Genomic DNA, 22,388 nt, shown 5'->3' with positions numbered 1-22,388 from the left:
TTGTCACTGACAATCATAACTCTTAAGTATAGTCTTAAAATATACACTCTCTTTGTTAGGTACAATTGTTCAACTCCTTAATCCAAATGTCTAAGCCAATCGCATGACAGCAACTCCGTGTGCTGAGGCATGTTCACACTAAGCAAGGTGATTTATGTGACTTTGAATGTGGTACGGTTGTTGGTGCCAGACGAGCTGCTCTGAATAGTTCACAAACCGCTGATCTAGTGAGATTTTTCTATAAAACCATCTCTGGAGTTTATAGAAAATGGTCTAAAAAAGTGAGTGGCAGTTCCCTGGGTCAATATGGTTTGTTGATACCACAGGTCAAGGAAGAATTGCCCCATTCTTTGATAAGAAGGCAACAGCATCTAAATTAACGACTCTTTACAGCCAAGATGTGCAGAAGAATGGTGAATGGACTGGATCTTAAACTGTGCTTTTCTACTTTGCCTGTGCTTCAAAGCACTTTATATTATTAAGCTCATTCACATGCTGATGAACATGTGGAGAACAACTTGGGCTTAAGTATCTCACACTGGATCAGCCACAGATCAAACTACCAAGCTCCTTGTAATTAGTGGATGACCGCAGAAGACCATTCCAGGTACTACTCCTGTCAGCTAAGGACAGGAAGTTGAGAGTGCAATTTTCACAGGTTCAACAGAAGATTGGAAAAACTTTGCATGGTCTGAGGAGTCTGCATGGGTGCAGAGGAGGTGTTTGTGGTGTCATGGTATGTTTTTATTTCATTGGCACACTTTGGATCCCTTAGTACCAACTGAGCATTGTTTAACCGTCACAACACGGCCTGCCTGAATAAAGGTTTTCCACTGAATAAATCCAGTCTCAAGTTTAAATTACCCCATACTTTCTTTGTCTAAGGTTAAAAAAAAAAAAAAAAAAAAAAAGCTCATCGGAGAGCTAATGCAGCACTGCCTCATATCAATGTGGAAACAGGGCCTTTATTTTCTTCTAGTTCAGGTGAGGGCTCTATGAGAGTCCACAGTAGCTTTGTAGTGAAGTGACAGCTAAACCGCCTGTTTACTTCCAGCAACTGCAGTATCCACAAGGGTGTCTCGTGTTGCTGCTTTTCAGCTGCATCGCTCTCATCCTCATCAGAGCTGTCAACCAACAGTGTTGAAAGAGTCCCAGCATCGCCAAAACAGACAACTTGCAAGAAGCAGGGGTCACGGCTCCCGCTGCTGCTCTGAATCTATTGAACACCAAGTTCAAACAGTGTTTTGTAAAGGGTGGAATATTTTTAACTACCGGCATTGTGCACTCCTGGGATCAGGAAAAGTGCACTGATTTCCCAGCACTGTGCCAGCTGTGTAACTTTTCTACTGAAAGTAACCAGGAAACTAGAGAAAGAAGAGGTTATTAGTGCTGGACAGGGATATTTAAGGGACTGCTGACAAGTTAAGTCACCTCTCCCATTTAATCTTAGATCACAGGACTTGTGTGCTCAGATTTTAGAGTTGTTGCCATAAAACATGCTATTTGAGGTCCAGCAGCCACCAGCCCCTCAACCCAAACCTCCACTGAAATAAACCTCTAATATGACAAGTGCACTTAGGAAGCCCTGAACCTTCATCTTGTTTGAAGCAAGAACCTGAAATCACATTTTAAATCAATCACTTTCCCCTCCTGGGAAAAACAAAAAAGAAACCTCACGTGCTAACGCACCTGTCTGCGCGCCTGATGCTGATTGCGGTCACCTGCGCGTGTATGCCTCGTGTAAAACAATGCGACTTAATCACAGTTAATTGTCTATTATGTTTCCAAATGGGTAGAAGTCTAGTGTGAAAGTTCCCCAGTCATTCTCCAAGGATGCTGACCGACACAGGCCCAGTGGTAAGAAACGGAAACGTTTTAGTTAATCGGGTCGAACTGATCGTGAACTGTGAGTTAGATTAATGCGCTCAACAAACAAAAGGCAGTTAAGATCAGCTAGGTTTTTGTCCAATAAGAAGCCTGCTCATAATATTGTTTTACTATTTTATTTTATTTTTACTTGACTATATCTGCAGGGATGCTCAGTAAGATGTGCAATAGTGCGTTTGTTATGGCAAATGGCAGATTTATCTCGCCTGTTTATGTCACCCGGATTGAAGAGTGGCGTTGATATCCTTAGAAAACCACCTCGGGTCTATATTTTCCAGCACTGAGGCACAGAAAACAATCGTTTTTGACTTGTTATGGATGTTTTCATAACAACTAGTTTCTGTGAAGGATTTTTAGCCACCGACACCTTCTGACTTGCTCTTTCGTAAACAACTTCAGGCCAAGCTCTACTTGTCCATAATCGATGACGTGATTGACAGCGTGAGAGAGCTCTTCTTGGATGAAGGAGTTGAAGACCGCGTCCTGGATGATTTAAGACATGTGAGTTTAAATAACCCTACACTACTACTGCTATTTTTCCTAAAAGCATAAATATAATGCACTCTTGACTCAAGTTGTCAGTGACAGCAAAGTTAATCCATCTAGTGAGGGAGTGTGCACCATACCTGGAAGACATACTGCTGTGTCTTCTGCTGTTCAGCTCTGGGAGTCAAAAGTGATGCAGTCAAAAGCAATGGAAGGCTTAAGGAAAAACGCCAACCCATCCAACTTTGTGCTCCAGCTTCCTGCCAGCTACACTCAGAGTGATCAAGAGCTCACGGGTAAGCTTAAATTGCTCACCAACAAAAGAAGCACCTTAACTCTTCTTGTAATTAATACAGCTGCAAGCTTTGTGCCTTGAATATTACGGGGGGGATCTTAAATGAAGACAAAGGTCAATAAACTTAATTTGAATGGCTTTTTGTACTAATATGTACACAATAGCCAAAATTACTCACTTTTTTGGTAATATTTCTTTCAGCCTCAGTTGTCATCCCTGGAAATCAAAATATCCGCAGCTTCCCGGTCAAGGCAAGTGTGATTGAGATTTACATCACCTCCATAATGTGTAATAATTACTTGCATGAGGGATGCACATGACTTGAAAGGCACTCAGAAAGGCAGTCCTCCAAGGTCTTATCTTGCACCATGAAAGAAGGCAATCATACTGGCACCAATATTTAGTTTGTTCTTCCGCTGCCTATCTCCACCTTTTATAACATGATTCTGCAGACACACCCTAAAATTTTTTTAGTTTGACAGCCTCTGAATATAGTTTTCTCATTTGGATGACATGTTTGGTGTTTCATAGTAAAGTTCTATTAATGTAATGTATCTAAATTGTAATGATTGAATTGTTATTTTTCTTAAGCTGAATTCTTTGATTTTTATGTCTAAATTTGAAAACCAAAAAAACCCTTCTCATTAGTTATCACAGTTCCTCTTTTCGAGTATTGAAATGATTTCCACTTCACTGACAAATTCTCAGAAAAGTCCAAGGAACTCGGTAAAGATCTAAAAAAGAGAACTGTAGATTTACACAAGATGGGGAAAGTCTGAAGGTCTCCTGGAGCTGTTTCTCAACAACCTCAGATTCCAATATCATCAGTTCAAACAACTGTACGCAAATACAAGTTACCTGGATGCATCACTACTTTTCCAAGGCCTGAAAGAAGACCCAAACTGTCACAGTCAGATAGGAAGAACTCCATGTGAGCTGTCAAGCGTGGTGGTGGTATCATGCTCTGGGACTGTTTTGCTGGACCCTGTGTGTGACCCTGCTGTTCAATCATCTAACCTGGAAAAAAAAAAACCAGTTCATAGAAATCACTGAAAGCCCTGAATTACTATATTTATGCCCATGATGAGTGTTGGTAAACTTTTGACCACAACTGCAGGTGGTTTTATAATGAGGCAAACCTCAGTATTCGTTAGTTACTTCAAGAGATAAGACTCGCAGTGTATAATTATTAAGTCTATATTTTGGAGGTGATTGTACAAAAGCTGCTATTTAATATACTTAGTCTTGTATTTTCCTCACAACATAATGTTTTATTTCAGAACAATTCAGAGACACTTGCTACCTTTTCCCTCCCTGCTGGATTGGCTTACCCCGTGCAGATACCAGCAGGAGTCACTCTACAAACAGCCTCTGGTATGGAATGACTTTACAGCTTAAATCAGTTTTTATTTCCAGCCTGGCCAGGCTTCTCAAAATAACATTTCACTCTTTTGTATCACCTCACTAAGGTCAACTTTACAAGGTCAATGTTCCTGTTGTGGTTACGCAGGCCCCAGTGGGTCAGCAGCCTGCAACCCAAGCCATGCAGAAAGTCACTGAATGGAGGGAGGCTTCTGCCCCCCAGCCCACTGCAGTCCCACCAAATCCTATTGCTCCCCACGAGGTAGAAACATCCTCTGTTCCAGCTCAGTCTGTCACACAGCCAAAGACCATTTTACCCTCCAGTAAGGAGGGCAGCCTTCCCCTGCAGTCTACAGAGCCAGATTTCCCACAGGAAGAAAATGAGCCAAATCCACAACCCAACCTCAGCACGACCGCCTCACCTTGCACTCAGTTATTAGACTACCAGATCAGAAGAGAGGAGGCTCTGGCACAGATGGCTCAGAGCAGAGACATTGATGACATCCTGAAAGAAGTTATTGAGGAGGAGAGAGAAAAAGCAGAATGGGCAAGGAAGCTAGCTCCTGTGGAGTCTGACAGCCAGTCTGAAGCGACTCTTGGGGTAATTTGGAAAGAATTCTCAGTCTAATATAGCAAATATCACTTTAAGGCATAGAAAAGATCAGGTCATTGAAGTGTGGATGTGTATTGTCTAAAGAGTAGTTCTACATTTTGGGAAATGCACTCATCACTCTGTATGCTGGATAAGGCATATAGGCTTGACTACAGCTGCAGCTTTATGCTGTTTTTATGTAACATTTAATGGGCTGGCACAAAGTACTGCCACATGAAATCAAAAAGGGGGGAATGTGTACAAAATATCAGACTCTTAGGAGCACTTTAAGTGATTTAATAAAGTGGTGAAAAGTTTAAGATATAGCTATTTGTAAGCTGGAGAGGGCTGTAACAGTTGTAGTATTTAGGATGCTTGACCCACAAGAGAGACTCAAAAAATGTTTTTCTGGTAGATCAATATTTTGAACTTTTAAAAGACAGATTTTGGAGTGCCATTTTCCTTAATTTGAAATAATGGTTTACCTTGTATTTTAACATCTGGATTCAGGTAGCATCAAGTTTATCAGCCTCTCCCCAAAGCTTCTAAATCATCAACGTAGTCTGCATTCGTATCTTAAATTCATTAGCGGTACAACACAGATTGCTGTGCTGTCAATTTGAGACATTTTATGTTTCTGATATTAAATTACTGAAGCAATAGTCATTTTATTAGGACAGTTGCTCCCTTTTATAAGCTTGATTTCTCCGAATTCACAACTGTGATGTTTCTTCTTGCAATTCATTCTCAGTTGGATCTGGGCTACAGCCAGTTCTCAGACATCGTTCAGCTCGATGGGCCTGCAGGCAACTCTGACCTCGAGGAGGAAGAGGAGGTTCCCCTGGAAGAGAATGACTTTCTGGGTATAATCAATGCAGAGGCCATGAAGGCCCTGCAGGAAGGAAATGAAAGCAGTGATGGCAACAGCATCTCCTCCAGCAGCGACGGTGAAGGTGCAGATGAACTCGCTAACATAGAGGAGGAGGTGAGAGAGTGAGTTTGAAATGCATTTTCATGAGTCATGGCTTATTTCTTTCCATTAAAAGAAAACTTTCTTTGGAGAGCTCCAGTAGATTCGTGCATTTCTCCCTAAAATTACATTTTTCAGTTATATTTTTGCAGGTGGTTTTCCGAAGAGCATATCTTGATTGCATAACTTGACTATTTGTTTCCTCCATTCTGCACTCTGTTGATTAGGACCCTCTGAATTCAGGTGACGATGTGATTGAGCAAGACATCCCTGACCTTTTTGACACTGACAATGTCATTGTTTGCCAGTATGACAAAGTAAGAACTGCTGTCTTTTTATTAGCCATTATTTTCACCTCATCAAAGCCCACTGCTGAATCTTAACTGAATATTGTACTCACTGCTTTTGCATTTGCAGATTCACCGCAGTAAGAACCGTTGGAAGTTTCACCTGAAGGACGGAGTGATGTGCTACGGCGGCAGGGACTACGTGTTTTCGAAAGCAGTTGGGGAAGCAGAGTGGTAATGAACCTTAGTCCCCTTGAACAGATCAGGGAAAGAGAAACTATCATTTAAAAATGAATTTAAAATTCTTAGTTGTAGTAATGTGGCTCACAGAGCAGTTTGACTACTGTGCCAGATAATCATCAGAGCAATGCTACAAGTCACTTATATCATCCAGTTGCATAAAGCATTCCTTATAAATACTGTTTACTGAGTCAAACAGCATGGATTTATGTTGTATTGCACTTTGTGAAAATATTCTTTACAAGCAGAGTAAACCTTTTATTTGACCTCCAATGATTGTTTGAGGATAACAAACGTGCTGTTTGATTTTCAAACATTGTCACGTCTCTTTAATTATGCTCCAAATATACTGACCTGTACTGTGGTGCTGCGTTTAATGAGCCCTCTTCTTTCTGTGAAAACCACTTCAAAGCCTGTGACACATTTATTATATATATATATATATATATATATATATATATATATATATATATATATATATATATATATATATATATATATATATATATATATATATATATATATATATATAAAAAAAAATTTTTTTTTAAGCAATTGTATTTTTTTAAATTAACAACAGATTATGTACAACAAGATGAGGAAACAGAATTTTGGAAGACCTGTGTTCTCTTTTTTTTTTTTTTTTTTTCTTTTTTTTTTTTTCCAGACTCAGAGAAAAGATTGCTCATAGGCATATATTACAAAGCCCATACTCTTACAATCTAACATGAAGTGGTTAAAATTCACAGTAGTGGTTAAAAAAAGACAAGTCCAGTATTTATTTATTTTCTTTCCTTTTTAAATCATGTAAAATATCAGAAAGAAATACAAAGTGGAAAAAATATACAGGAAAGTTTGCAATGATTATAACAAAAACACATTTGTGTACCATTGATTGATTCAGTCATAAAAGCCAGATTAAGAAACATTCAAGTTTTCTTAAAACATGAACAGAAAAGGTGATCTGACATTTAATATTCTTGACTAGTAGGCCTAACAGTTGTTGCTAAATCAAGAAAAAATGAAAAAGATTTTAGAAAAGCACACATGATTTAAACAATTGTAAAATAATTTTACGTATTAACCTCCTAGGACCTGGCGTCCACATATGTGGACATCACATTTTGGGTTATTTAGACCAAATTACTGAATTTTGCTCTACAGGGGCCTGATATCCACTTACGAGGACATTATACTGCTACTGTTCTATCGAAGTTTTAAACGAATATCCTCATATTTGGCTCTTTTCTTAAAAACAAAAATAAGGTTAAAAGAAAAATCTGGTAATTCTTTTGTTTTTACATTCATCGGGTCCCAATATGCCCAAATATCAAAGAGAAATTAAAAATGTATGCAGTGGAAGAGTTCGGGTCTTAGGAGGTTAAATATAAGTACCATTTATTTGGTCTTGGCTCTAGGTTCAACTGAGTTGCTCCTGCATGTGTGCAGTCTTTTAACTTTCCAATCCAAATCTGTCCTGAGTACAACAAACCAAAAGGTGGCACCAAAACTCATCTCTGACAAAATCAGTCTTCATTTAATTACTTTCTAATAACTTGAAACCTCAGTCTTATAGAAAGCAAACAATAAATATTTTTCATTTTTAATATAATTAAATATAGAGTAGCTTTAATAAAAATAAATTAGCTTATTTTGCCATCCGTGCTCCATCTGTCTTCTTTAATGTACCATAATACATTTGCAGAAATGAAGGATGCGGCACCTGTTACGTTTGTCTGATGCAGTTTTTAGTTTGCAAACTAAACACGATCAAATTTGATCTGACGCTTGCCATGCACACAACTGACAATCTTTTCATGAGATCTACATTATGAAGAAATGCTACATTTTTAGTAAGGCGGCAGATGTTGCCTTTCAGTGCATTACGCAGTTGTGTATGTGGTTGGTCATGTGGTTCCCTTATTTAGAAAGCAGCCCTTCATCTTGATGTGATAGGCATAAAAGCCAAGTGAGTGAGGTTCTCTTTTGGACATTTTCTGGGTACAAGTCAGGTGTGAACCCAGAGTCTGTGACCTGTAGAAATCAGCGTGGGAATTGCAGCAGCCACAGCGACTCAGCAGCAGACGCACGTCTTTCCTGAAAGCTTGTGTGAAGATGGTGTACAAGAAAGGATTGCAGAGGGAGTTGATAGGATAGAAGAGAATGAGCAGGATTTTCGAGTGAGACACAGTTATGAGGGGCATATGCAGGGCTGCAGAGATGGCGAAGAAAGAGATCGGTGCCATGCAGAGAAAGTCAGTGAAAATGAGCACAGCCATGCGCTTGGCAATCTTGGTGTCTCCACGCCGGGTGGAGTGCTCTGGGTTGTGAACACTGAGATACATGCATATGTAACAGTAACAAACCACCAGGAAAGCAACAACATTGAGAATGAGCACAGCCACCACATAAACCTGAGCGCCGAGTGTGTTGATATCCATGGGCAGACAGATGCTCACTTTGCTGTAACTACTGACCCCCACAAGAGGGAGCAGGGCAACCAGCAGAGAGAAAGCCCAGCCTCCTACCATTATGGCTGTGACATGATGCATGCGCAGCCTCTTGTTGACATGCATGGCATTGGTAATGGTATGCCATCGTTCAAGACTAATCACAGTCAACGTGTATACCGATAGCTCGCTGGCAAACACAGTCAGAAACCCTGCTATGCCACATCCAGGACCGGTCTGCCAGTCTGTGGCGTGATTGTAGTACTCATGACGGGAATGGTAGTCCATGAAGGCAATTAGGATGAGATAAAGCCCCATGCACAGGTCGGCGAAGGCCAGATTACACATGAGAAATCTGGAGACTGTGAGCTTATGGTGGCCAATTAGCAGGATGACCAAAACAGCCAGGTTACCGGCCACAGCGAAAACCGTAATGATCCAGGTGAGACAGCGCAGGAAGGAAAAGCCCAGTAGGTCCTCGCAAGGATTAAAAGCATCTGGCTTTGGGGAGCATTTGACAAAAGGGTTGCTAAGACAGTCAAATTCCAGGTCTTGATACTGAAAGTTGATGCCATTGATAAGACTCGTGTCATCAGCAGTCGGATCTCTGAAGAATACACGTTAAAATTAGCATCAAAATCCTAGAATAACAGACAGTAGAGACAGTACGCGTGGTACAGTTGGGATCAGAAGTTTACATACACTCATCGTGGGTGTGAATATCATGGTGATTCCAGAGTGGAATGATTGAACAGCATACATCTTTAATGACAGGTTTGAATCTATTTAGGATTTCCTCTAATCCACCCAGAGTGTATATACATACACCCGAAATAATAGCTGTCTGTCTTTTAAGCATAGTCCACATATTTTCAATAGGGCTGTGGTCAGGGCTTTGGGAATGCCATTTCAGAAATGTATCGTTAGCCTGTTTTATTGATTCAAAAACCTGTTTTGATGTGTGTTTGGGATTGTTGTCCTGTTGGGATACCCAATTCTGTCCATGTTTCAACCATCTAGCTGTTGATTTGAAGGGATGCTGAATGGCTCCAGAGTGTGATGCTACCATCACCATGTTTGACAGTTACTGCGGTGTTCTTAGGTTTGAAACCTTCACCTTTAGTACTCAAACATACGTCTTGTCATTGTGGACAGATAGTCCCATCTGATTACAAACCTGTCTAGAAGGCATTTGGCTACAAATTTCAGCCAATCTTGAAAGTGCTGATTTTGTCTTGTTCGACACACTTTGTGTTTGTGGTGATGTGAAACTTGCTTGATTGTGGAGAGTGACACTGGTTTTCCAGTGTTTTTCCACTGTTTCCGGAGGTTCAAGTTCATGGTCGGCCTGAGCCTTGTTGGTTTCTGAGTTGTTTCTGAACATCCTTTCATTTGAGGGTGACATTTTGGATTTTCTTCCAGACTTTGGCAAAACAGTGATCCATCTGAATAACTTGTTCTCAGTATTGGTCAATCTATAGAGTGCTGTCAAATTATTTTTATGCTGGCAAAGAAAAATGACCAGTTGGAGTCGATCATGATTACTAACAATAAGTTAATTAGCCTCGTCAGGTTAAAAGACATTGTTTTACAATCGGCAACACTTGTTTAAAGATTTAGGTGTGTGTGTGTGTGTGTGTGTGTGTGTGTACTTTTGACCCTTTTTAATTTATTTTGGATTTTCTCAAATGCTCAAACTTGTGCACCAAATTATTATTTTTTTAAGTCATTAAATATGTATGCTGTAGAATCATTTAACCTTGGAAAAGGAACGGTTGAAAGAAATAAAAAGTCCAAAACAACCATCATATTCAATTCTAAAAACAAAAAGAACAAAAAAAAACAAAATTTTGTTGTACAATGACAAAGGGCTATTTTTCTATTTTATTCTATGCTGTATTCACCCATGAGTGCCTGTAAACCTCTGACCACCAACTGTATAATTGGGACATTTCTGGGAGAACAGAAGCAAGCTGTTGCTGTTGTTCTTCTTCCCAGACTTGGACTGTTTTTAAAAAAATAAAGCACACTGGCTTAATTGGGCTCCTGGCATATTAAGGGAGCATCTTCACATACAAAATGTGTAGCAACCAGTAAGATCAAGGTTTAAGACACAAAATGGAGACTTTCTAAGTGACTAGGGAAAAACTTACATTTCTGTATTCATCAGATCACAAAACTTGGTCAAGTTCTTTAAGGCACTTTCCCTAAAGAAGAGAAAGGAATAAAATGGTTAAACCCCTCAAAATATCAACAAACTCAAGTGCAAATGATCCACCTACTGATGATCTGTATTCACTGGACAGAGCTTTCGACTGTTTATGCAGATGTGAATGGATTTGTTGAATCTCTGGGAGCATCTGTCGGTTACCTTTGTTTCCGCCGCCATGTGTGGAAGGCGCAGCAGTGGCTCGGGTACGTGAGCTCCGCTTCCAGCAGTTCAGCTAGACTTTCCAGTGGAGGGAGGCTCTTTAGAGCATAGGCATGGCTGGCTTTCAGAAATTTAACCTGCCTCAATCCATTAGGGGGGAGAGACCTCAGAGCCGTGGAGGAAACATCCCTGAAAGGCAAACACGGAGAGAATGCAGACATACATTTCAACGATGATTAGTAAAACAACTATGATTAAAATTCATTGAACTACTTGCAGGCACTAGAAAAGCTTTCGTCTGTCTCGTTGTCTTTCATGGGTCATTTAAACTCTGCCGAGGGCTACAAAGCAACTCGATCCAAGAGAAGCCGTTTGTTGATGTAGACAGTGGAAGACATGCTTTCTGGCAAATTCACTGAATCATCGACAGGTGTTCACAGAGTTCTGGAGACTGTGGCAACAAAGCCCTAATTCATTTTCATATTTATCAGCCAACGAGTAAATCATGCTGCCTCTGAAGAGATGCGCTTTCACGAGAAAGCAACTTTATGAGAATAGAGGTTGCAATTACTGTCTGAATACATTTTTATCTTTAGCAAAAAGACATTCAGGATCTCCTTCCCGTCATTCATTTGACTGCATTACCTTTACCCAAATATTTATTACATCTATAGAACCCAAAAGATCCAAAAATTACTCAAAAGAAAGTTTTTTTTTTTTTTTTTTTTTTAAACATCAACCACAGAGTTGGTTGCAATCAGAGACCTTGCAAGCTGCATGCACCGCAGATTGAGCTATTTGCTTGCTAATCAGTATTCAGCAGTCCTGCCTGCCTTGTTGGTTGTTTACACAGACAGACTGTCACTACCCTAATGTTTATACAATAAAATAAGCACTGTTATGAATATCAATCTCGCTTTGTGACCTAGCTGAAATATAATCACTTTAACTCTCTTTAATTCTGTTGATTGAACACAGCATTGAAAAGTAAATACACTAACTCAAGTGCAATTTTTGAGGTTTTTATGCAATTTCAGTATTTTTCACTGGGAGAGGGGACTTCTTTGCACATGATTGCTGTACATCCAGTTGCAACTTGCAGCTTAAACTGCAAAACAGTGTATAAAATACATCAATTCAGCCATGTAATGATGAATAGCAACATTAAACATAAATGGATTGCATGCTAAATTGCTACTTCTCTGCTTAATCATGTCTTAAAAAAAAGAAAAAAATGACTGAAAATAAAGTAAAAGTGGTGATATTAATATTGTGATTTATTTTTAAAGATGTCATAGCACTATGTCACTCGAACAGAGCGCTTCTCCCTGACTGCTAGAATGGGAGGCAGAGCCTTCAGCTTTCAGGGCCCTCTTCTGTGAAACCATCTCCCAGTTTGGATTTGGGAGACAGACGCCCCCTCTGCTTTCAAGATTAGGCTTAAAGTTTTCATATAGAAAGGACTGGATCAAGTGACCCTGTCTTTTGTCTTCCTCGGCTTACCCCAAACATCTGAAACAGTTGACTGCCCCTCCCTGAGCCTGGTTCTGCTGAAGCTTTCTTCCTGTTAACAAGGAGTTTTTCCTTCCCACTGTCACCAAGTGCTTGCTAATAGGGGGTTGTCTGATTCTTGGAGTTTTCTTTCTATTAAAGTACAGTAGGGTCTTTACCCAACCATATAAAGCGACTATTGTTGTGATTGGGCACCATATAAATAAAGCTGAATTGATATATTAAAACAAGACATCAAAACAATGCACTGAAAGACACTTTCAGGCTGAGATGAGCTGCAGTCTATGGAGATAATTTTGTGTGGAACTGTCACTACCAATCCACTTGTGGGGAGTTTCATGAACTCAAATTACTTACAGAACAGTTGGACCTGTGGCTCCTTCAAAGGCATCTTCTTGAATGTTACGGAGATACCAGTTGTCTCTCAAAACTCTACAAAAGACAAAGAAACAGTATAATGCACACAACACTGAGCGAAACAAAACTTTTTGTTTGCTCAGCTTCACACTGACAGTGATGAGCATTGGGTTTATAAAAAGGGTGCCTGCGCATATCTCATCAACAACAACATTCAGCATTACTGGGACAAAGAAAACAAAGGAATGTAATCTTTGTTTAGTCTTACATTGTGTTTGTTCACTGGTACATTCAGTTTTCATGATTGGGGGGAAAGGAAAGGCCTCAATCTAAACGTTGCACTCCCCAACAGCGTACTGTCAAGCTCAGGTGTTTTTGTTTGTTTAAATACTGATGATCAAAATGCTTACAGCGTGTTGAGCTTTGTCCCATTGAATGCGTGCGATTTTATTTCCTTGAAGCCATTTCTAACCAGGTTCCTGTCAAGGACACAACGTTTGAATTTATTTAGCTGTCAGAAGCACCAATCACCAAGGTCAGATAAATGAACATGAAATTTCAGAGACTTATAAATATGCATCAAGAAACATTCCTAGAGAATAGTAACAAATAGTTCCTTTTAGCTTTGATGTGGGGGAAAAAAAGGACTTTAGTTCCCTTACTCACATGTCAACATACTCCTCTGTGATACCCTGGAAGGAATTGGCAGGAATGATGTCAATCTCCATGTTGTCTGCCATGTCTCTGCACACAGAGAAGATAACGCTCACTCAGGCTGTTGGGTTTAATTATCAGTTAGAAAAAAAATATGTATATTCGTAGAAGAAGAAGAAAAAAGAGAGCAGTATGATGAAGTGTGACAGAGTTGAAGGATTTGTTACAGGGTTGGTGGCATCGCGATATCGACGGAATAAAAGTAAAACAGAACAAACAGAGCTAATGACGTGAAGCACCTGCGGTTTTGCAGCATGCAGAAAGACGCTAATCCAGTTTGGAAACACACTATTTCTTTAAACAGGATTACTTACAGGATAATATTTGGCGACAGGGAAGAGATGGTTGTGAAGTCTGGGAAGTGTGCAATGCCCGTGTTAGAGATGCTCCTGTGATGGCAAACAGCAGAGACAGATGATCGTGAGCAGATAAGAGGAAATCTTCAAAGCAAAAAAAAAAAAAAGACAGGGTGGGAGGGAGGAAGAGTTGCAACATTTCAGAAGACTCTTCTAGAAAACATCACTTTCTGTCCATGACCTTTGACAAGTTTCCTTGCATTTAATTTGCGGCAGTGAATGCCAAATAAATGAAAAATATCTCCACAGTGACCTTATATTGGATAGAATAGTAATAGCAAAGCATAATAGAGGTCATGAGAGCTTCAAGATTAAAAAAACACAAGTATAATGGTGGTTTGTAGGTAACAAGAAAGTGTCACAATCATAAAAAACCCAAAATTACAAAGTAGGGATGTATGAACAATATAGACAAATGCTCTAATATCAGTGCAGCTGTATTATGTTCAGACTTACAAAGAGAAGTATTTGCAACTTCTTCAATTTCATAAAATTGAAGAAGTTGAAGTGAAAGACTCAAAACTGAATTTTGCAAATCTATTATTTTCTTCCCTAGTCAATAGTGGATTTTAGTGTCTTGTTCACCTCTTAGCCATAATTCTGTTTCTCACTGACAGCAGCAACATTTTCTACCCTCCCAACCTCCCCTAGCTTATAGCCTCAATAAATTGAAATTTACAAACAAAGCTTGTGTAGTTTCCCACTATACTGCTAGAAAAGCTTTATATTCTATATCCTGTGCTGCCTTGTGAATAACAATATTTTCCTGTCACAGTAAATAGTCTGATCTGGATACAAATTCAGTCCTGTGTTTATCAACCTGCCAGCACTTACACAGGACTTGCAGTTGCCTGTTCGGACAGTAATATTTGGATTATGTCTCAGAAGCCTGGTCACCCACCATGACAAACAAAACAATCATTTGACTGCTGCTTGGAAGTCATCGGGACTGAACAAAGATCAAACTTTTCTTCCTGCCTTCCTTGAAACACAACTTTTTAAATTGGTCTACAGTAGAATTATTTTCAGCGTTAACGCAACATATTGTTTTTTTTGTGCAACCTATTTTAGTTTGTTCTGTGATCCTGTAGGAGTGAATGTGAATGTGCTTCTGTAGGAGTCTGCAGTCGGTCAAGTGGATTATTTTTTTTCTTATTTGTTGTGCAAATGTTGATTCTGCTTCGGTTGAGCCTTCAACCTGTGTGTAGGTGTTTACCTACATGTATGCAAGGCTGCGCTTATACACAATGCAAACAAGCCGGATGCTTAGCAGGTACAATGTTTACCATGTACAGAATCTTAGCAAAGCTGGTTTGGAGGCTAACATGTGCTAATTAGGATGCAACGAAGGTGCAGATCAGTCAATAGGGAACATTATTAGATATTTTCTCATGGATTTAGGCATTATGATTTTGCTAATTGCAACAGGAACAACCTAGTATCATCGTGAGGCAAACATGAGTGTGTTAATCTAACCAGCAGCTGTTCAGCCCCTCCCCAAATCAAAACAAAAAAAAAGGCCTGGCCATTAAGTCATTGGATTCAACATTCAATAGTCTCAACTTTCTATAAAGTTTATATTAAAGTACCCAGAAAATGTACAGTGCCATGCAAAGTCTTGAGCCACCCGTTTTCTTTCTAGGTGCAGTGAATTGTAGAGGCATGTGCAAACATACAAATACAGAATGTAAGGAAAAAACAGTTTGCACAGTTCTAATGAGCTTGAAAGTCAGTATCGGGTATGACCACCTTTATTCTTCAACCCTGAACTGTCTTCTTGTAATTTCTTTAAGTAGTCTTCAAAAAGGACATTCAAAACTCTCCTTTGGATGCTGTCTTTTGTTCTGTTTTCTGTCAAGGTGATCCCAAACTACTTCAGTCATGTTGGTGTCCGGGCTCCGGGGAGGCCAAATCTTGACTGATGCTGTTCCACTGTGTATTTCTCTGATCAGGTATGCTTTTACTGCATTGGCAGTGTGCTTGGGATTATCGTCATGCTCAAAAATCAAGCTGTTGCCAATCAAATGCTTTCCAGATCGTACTTTTCTGTGTTTATAAGTCCATCAATTTTGGCAAGCCCAGAATCATGGCAATGCCTCCACCATGTTTTACAGATGGCTGTAGACACTCGCTGTTGTATCTCTCTCCAGACCTCTTATGTACATACTGACAACAATCTGAACCAGAAATTTCAAATTTGAATGCATCACTCCATTAGACCTGTTGCAAATGACTTTCATTCCAGTTCTTGCATAATTTGGCACATCTCAACCTTTTCTCCTTCTTTATGAATGACTCAACAGCCACTCCTTCACTAATACCATTTCTGATGAGGCTTGAGAGAATAGTAGATGGATCAGATGCATTTCTCTGATCCTCTGTCTGGGCTTTGCTGAATTTTTTCATATTTTGTAAGGACATGACTTTCAAATACCATTCATTGGCTATAGATATATTTTTAGGCCTGCCACTTTGGGAATCACTTTGTTGGTTAAAAAATATTTTGAATGATTGTAGAACTATTGCTCAAGACTACTTTAAAAAATACAAGACAGTCTGGCTCCTTGGAAGCATAATATAAAGAAAAGGGTTGGCATGAGACTTTTTCACAGTACTGTAGAGTCATATGAAATTCTTAGGTATGGGATCTGTGGTGTTGTTGGTTTCATAGTCAGTCATCTGTGAATTCACATTAATTTGATTTATACTGTTGATAACTGCACTCTTCCTTAATCTTAACAGTCCTCACACCTGAACTAGCACCCATGTCACTTCTATTTAAGGCTTGGTAACATTTGTGTATCACTTTCAACATGAAATAAGTAAGAGCTACACATCATTATTCTGCTGCCTCTTTGTGAGTTGCTCTGCTCACTAAATCACAATTGTTTTTATCAATAACATTTATGTAACATTATAGTATCTCATTGGCTCTCTTCCTATTTTGCAGCATTAAGCCATTTGCTAATTGTGCATTTATGGTATTACACAGTGAGGGAGCATCACTTGCTGCAACACAAACAGGCACAGACTTTAACAGGTAAACTCAGCAATGATATGAATCCCATGTCTGGTTCATATTTAACCACCTGCTAAGTTTATATGAAATGTGCACATAAAAATCAAGCGACTTACAAATATTCCAGCTTGGGCAGGTCAGTGAAGGCGCCTTTTTCAATAAATCTCAGGCTGTTGATATTCTGCACTGAGCTACAGGAAACATATCAGTAATCACAATTTTCTTGTCAGTGGCTGTCAACAAACAAGCATGGAAAAAAAAAAAACCCCTCATTCATACGTCAGCTGCTCAAAAAGTCAAGGATTAAACACGTCGCTTTATAATGACAGACTAATCCCGTGAAACCTAAAGGAAATGCAAATCATTTACCAGCTGCTCAAATGAGTAATTGCTTTCATCGTGTTTGAATGGGACATGTGGTGGAGTGTAAAGTGTGACTTACATTTGTGCCAGGCTGTAGAGGGAGAGGAAGGCGTGTGTCTGTATATGTGTGATGCAGTCGCTCTGGGAGATCTCACTGTAGCGCACACACAAGAAAGGCTCTACATCCATCGACATATTAACAATATTTTTAGTTATGCAAAGTGACACAAGTGCTTGTTGCGTTAGAAATGGGACAGAGATGATTGATGGCAAAACAGAGGTACCACCAAGAGCTTCAGAAATACATCAGTGATGCATCTAGGCCAGGAAGACTAAGTGAAGATCTTTAAAAAGCAGGACAAAACAAAAGCGTTCCGAGACAAACAAAGTCAACAAGTCTTCCCGATTTGTCCTTGAACACTTTGTTTTCTGATGGCTGACTTCTTTTTACGAGACGCTCTCCATCTTCCTTTTGCAATCATCGTTTTACTCTGCGGCCCTACTGTAATCAGCCTGCGCTTTTCTTAAAATAACGTCGCTCGGCTTCCATTTCTAGTCGAGAAACAATTAAAGGACTCCATCTGTACCGCATATTATTTGTTTTCTTTTATCCCCTCTCCTGATTGCATTATGTATAGTGTTGTAATTACTGCTTACAGCTCTGGAAAAAAGGCCTCTGCGCATGATCATCTACATGAAGTGGTGCTGTGATTTCAAGGATGCGTCATCGGTGACAAAGGACGAGCAGGTCCTCGTGTCATTCCACCTTGACACGGGTTTTGACAGCTTTTACGACTAACTTCGTTCAGTCTCAAATTTATTTTATCACTGAAGACTACAGTATTTTGCGATGGAGGTTAAACTGAACATGAACCTATCACATGCGAGTACTTTATGTATCTGAGACCGATAAGGCTTGTCCCTGAGCAGCAGAGCAAAGTCAAACGCCCTCAACACCAGCCGGCTCACCCACTGAGCGCTCTCATTAGCAGCTAAAAATGTTTTTTACTTACTCATCAGACTGTTGTGAAATAAATAATAAAGCTCAGTCTGTGAACAACTCGGGATAATGCTACGGTTTTAAGACTGAGTGTCTAGCTGTAAATATGATCAAGTTGAGCCCCGACTGATGGGAAATAAATTCCCACATCTGTAGCAGACATCAGAACCTCTATTCTTCTATACCCACCTATATGCACAGCTTTAGGAAAAAGCAAGTTAAACCCAGTTAAATGATTTTTAATAAACATTTGAGTATCTTTGACAGATCGTACCAGTAAAGGTGGTATATATGAGCTTTTTCAGTCAGCAAACAAATATTCTTCTGGAGAAAAGGTAAGTATACCCGTTAGAACCTGCTGTTCTTTTTTAGAATAAAAAACTTCTTTGGTTAGTTGTATACTGTTTTGTTTTGTTGTTGGCAAATTTCATTACCCCCCCTTATATTTCTGGGCACCCTGTGCTATCACCTGTGGATGAACTCCCTCTGGTGTGAGTGGGTATGATTTGTGGTAAGAGATTTTGGTTGTTTTTTCTAGAGCTGGATTATTTAGCGTTGTAGGTGCAACTTTTTATGGTTGAATTTATACAGATCTGGATCTACTGTGCATGAGGAAACTGATCGTGTCGTAGGTATAGTTGACGTTTTACCACTTTATTTTACACTGTTTTTATTACATGTTGCATTATTTTTTTTCAAATTGATAACTTTTTTCTGTTTTAAAGCTGTTATCGACTGTCTCCAGCTCTCCTTCTTTTTAAATTTAGTTGTAGTTTTGTTTTTGTAAGTCCCCCCCAGGTGTGCAGGCTTTTAGATGTAAACGATTTCTTCTTTAATTGTTTTTTGTGTTTGTTTGTGCCACTTCAGTGCATGGCACACAGGTGAAGTGATTGCAGTGTTTCTGAAATAGGGTGTGACTATACTTGTAGTGCCATTTGTTTGCACTTTTGGTCAGGTAGGTTTCAAGTTACAGCTGGGATATTAGTAGAATATTTGATTTGTTCTGTCTGGGAAGTTTACATGATTTATTGCTGAAATAAATGTTGCTTGGAAATTTATTTCCTTTGGGTATTTTTATTTTACATTTTACCAGCGCCAGAACATGTCTACATTTACGCTGGCCAAGCAGCTATCTTTGATTTGTCTCTACAGATCATGTTAAAAAACTCTCGTCTTTGTGTATACAAACTGTACTTTTTGCTCTTATGTTGTTTTTATACATCAAAGGGTTTTTCCTCCCATTCAGATTCAATTTTTACAGCATAATAGTAGATGGATGCACTTTGACATGAACAAGAGATGCATGGTTCTTTTGCACTAAACTGGGATCTGTTTTGTACTACTCTAAAGCATCTACCTTTGATGAAAACAGGACATTAGGATAATACGCATGGGACCACATGACATGAGCATGTGGTGAATGAACCCTTTAGTTTAGAGGTTGCTGAAAAGACTGATTTCTTCCCTCAAAAGTTTTCACTCTCAATAAACATGAGGCAATGATTTTGAGTAAATTGTAACTGAAACATATAAAATCAAAGGTTTATTTATTCAAATATTTAATCTCTAAGGAAAATGTGCTTGGTGTAAACTTTCATTTGATCATACTCCAATAAATGTTATAAATAAATGATACATTACACATTTTACATTGTATTTATGTAGAAAAAACTTACATGGGAAAATTGAATGTAATTACTTGTGCTGATTTTTTAAATGAGTTTGGTACATGTAGTAAACTCAACAACAACAGATCAAAGTGAAGCAGTTATATTAGGAAATAACAAAAAGATGTTAATTTTTTCCAAATTAGCCTCCATTAACCCGGTAAACATGACAACATCTGTTGATTACCTGATAAAGAAATGATCAAAGGATTAAACACATCATAATTATTCTATCTTTATTTCCAAGCAAAAAGCATTTGAGTAATTTTGAAGTAAAATGAAAAAGAAAAAAGCGATGGATGTAATTGTCCTGTAGAACTAATACTGCTCTAGTCCTTCACTAAGTAAAGTACATAAATTTGCCCACCTATAATACCTCTGTATGAGAGGGAAAAAAAACTTACATTATTGTAATGTTGATCAACTCCTTGAAGGCATGAGAGGGAACTCTTTTCAAGGGCAGATGAGTGAGCCTTCTGCAAAAGTCATTGGCAGTTAAATCCACATTTTATATGGCTAAGTATAAAAGAAAATGAGAAAACACAAAACTGTCTCTTTAGGTTATCCTTCAAAATTACACCCATTATAAACAAGTCCTTGGAGAAACATTACAGTAACAGTAAAGAGAATATATTCAAGTAAGTGAGAGGTCAGAGCCAATAAGTCTCAAAAAAAGAGGAAAAAAGTTAATAAAGTAGTATAATGGCACTGGTGGGGTCACATGAAACGCCACAGACCCTCTGCAGGTGGATTACAGTGATTTTAGACTCGCGTGGACGCTAGAGCATAAAGTTGGGTTACTTACAGTCGAAGCACGGATGTTGGTCCTGTGCGGGAGGCCAGCTGAGTCTCTTTGCTGCACTGAAACGAGTCGGCGGTGCACCGGCAGATGGCCGGACAGGTATAAGCGCAGCAGGAGCGCGCATTCAGGACACAGGACAGCGCGAACAGGAGCCAGACCGCCCGGAGAGCCATGTGTGACAACGGGATTTAAGCAATATGTATAAACTCTGCTGAATTTTCTCACAGCTGAAGCTCAAACACCGCGCTGCACACTTTCATGCTGGTACAAAGGGAAGAAAGGCTAAATAATGTGCGCTTTTAGCGAGCTTCAGGATCCACTGCTCACTTCAGGTGCGCTTTTAATTGCGACTTACTGTCCGCGTGGAAGAGCCAACAAAGTGAAGCACAGGAGAAACTGTGTTTAACAGCCCCAGCCACAGGGATGTGACGTTTAGTGGGTGGGGGATCGTAAAAGCTCTGACAAATGTTAGCATTAAAAGTGATGCGGTGAAGTCACGCTGCCACTCATGTCGAACTAATCCGTTTATAACAGCGCGGGGACGATGACGTTTGGGTTTTCTGTTGTGAGCCAGGCTAATGTAAAGGTTTCTTTATCTCCGTCTTCCTTTTAAAAATTAAAAAAAATTGTGTTCACTCAAAATATTATTAAAAGATTTCTCTCTCTTTTTCACTCAGTCACACAGGCACACACACCCACTGGACCCCTGCAACATTAGAAATCTGCATTTATACAATAACAGGAGCAGTCATCTAAAGGTGAAGACCGTACAATTATACAGAGAAACCCCCACAATCAAACGACCCCCTTTGAGCGAGCATTTGGCGACAGTGGGAAGGAAAAACTAATAGAATTTTGAATGATGAATGTGGAAATGGAGCATGCAGCATGTTCTACGCTGTCCTCTTTAAACACAAAGACTCAGTTCTTGCAGTTTTTCCTCAGTATGATACCACAGACGATTATAAATCAAATTAATCCATATGTGATCAGAGTGCAGACTTCATAAAACTGACTGACACGCAATTTCATGTCCAGGTAAGGCACCTTGTTATTTCTCGATAAATAAAGTAGATATAACACTGGAAATTTATTCAAAGTGATGAACTTGTATTTCATAGCTTTTTTTTGTATTTTTAAATATGAGGGTGAACGAGAAGTTAGTGGCTGTCATGGAGGTCATCATTAGGCTGAAAAACCCAAACAAACCTATCAGACAGACAGCAAGAAATTTAGAAGTGCATTGTTAAAAATAATGAATGTATTGACCAGCTCAGCAACATGAAAAGACCACAGAAGACACTCAGTGTGCATAGAAGTGTTTTCATGGATAAGAAAACGAGCATTATTTAGGAAGCAGGTGTATCACTGTGAAAGTCTACAAGACAGACACCTTCATGAATAGAAATACAGAAGGTTTACGACAAAGTGGAAATCACTGATTCGACCTGGAGCCAGCGTAGTTCTGGAAACTGGACTAATTAAACTAAGGAATGATGGGAAAGACAAAAGTATGAAAAATTAGAGAAACAGCTCACGATCTGAGCCAAACCACGTCATCTGACATTGTGAAGACAAAAGTATGGCATGAGCATGTATGGCTGGTAGTGGAACCAGTTTACTGGTGTTTATTGATGATGTGATTGCTGATAGAAGTA

At 39.2% G+C, this 22,388-nt stretch overlaps 2 protein-coding genes across 2 annotated transcripts; one reads left to right on the top strand and one right to left on the bottom strand.

The window, feature by feature from the left end:
• The first annotated feature begins 1,833 nt into the window (after window positions 1-1,833).
• gtf2a1l (general transcription factor IIA, 1-like) lies at window positions 1,834-6,284 on the top strand. The gene is made up of 9 exons (XM_085476738.1): window positions 1,834-1,857; window positions 2,287-2,388; window positions 2,549-2,669; window positions 2,870-2,919; window positions 3,949-4,042; window positions 4,138-4,631; window positions 5,374-5,607; window positions 5,820-5,909; window positions 6,010-6,284. The coding sequence occupies exons 1-9, from the start codon at window positions 1,834-1,836 to the stop codon at window positions 6,115-6,117; spliced, it is 1,317 nt and encodes a 438-aa protein (XP_085332864.1). The 3' UTR covers window positions 6,118-6,284.
• A 600-nt stretch (window positions 6,285-6,884) lies between these two features.
• LOC146695656 (lutropin-choriogonadotropic hormone receptor-like) lies at window positions 6,885-20,921 on the bottom strand. Its single transcript, XM_085478001.1, has 11 exons — window positions 20,734-20,921; window positions 20,333-20,404; window positions 17,341-17,415; window positions 17,015-17,089; window positions 13,838-13,912; window positions 13,476-13,553; window positions 13,220-13,288; window positions 12,810-12,884; window positions 10,941-11,129; window positions 10,723-10,776; window positions 6,885-9,176 (listed from the first exon to the last, which is right to left on the bottom strand). Exons 1-11 carry the CDS (start codon window positions 20,901-20,903, stop codon window positions 8,027-8,029), a joined length of 2,082 nt encoding a protein of 693 aa, XP_085334127.1. The 5' UTR covers window positions 20,904-20,921; the 3' UTR covers window positions 6,885-8,026.
• Between the last annotated feature and the right edge of the window lie 1,467 nt (window positions 20,922-22,388).

This window comes from Copadichromis virginalis, linkage group LG13 (assembly GCF_057382275.1).
Source record: "Copadichromis virginalis isolate Kocher_CV1m ecotype Utaka linkage group LG13, C_Virginalis_male_GT1.1, whole genome shotgun sequence".
NCBI classification, from domain to species: Eukaryota; Metazoa; Chordata; class Actinopteri; order Cichliformes; family Cichlidae; genus Copadichromis; species Copadichromis virginalis.
The sequence above is the reverse complement of the archived record's forward strand: the minus strand, read 5'-3'. Positions and strand labels throughout refer to the sequence as shown.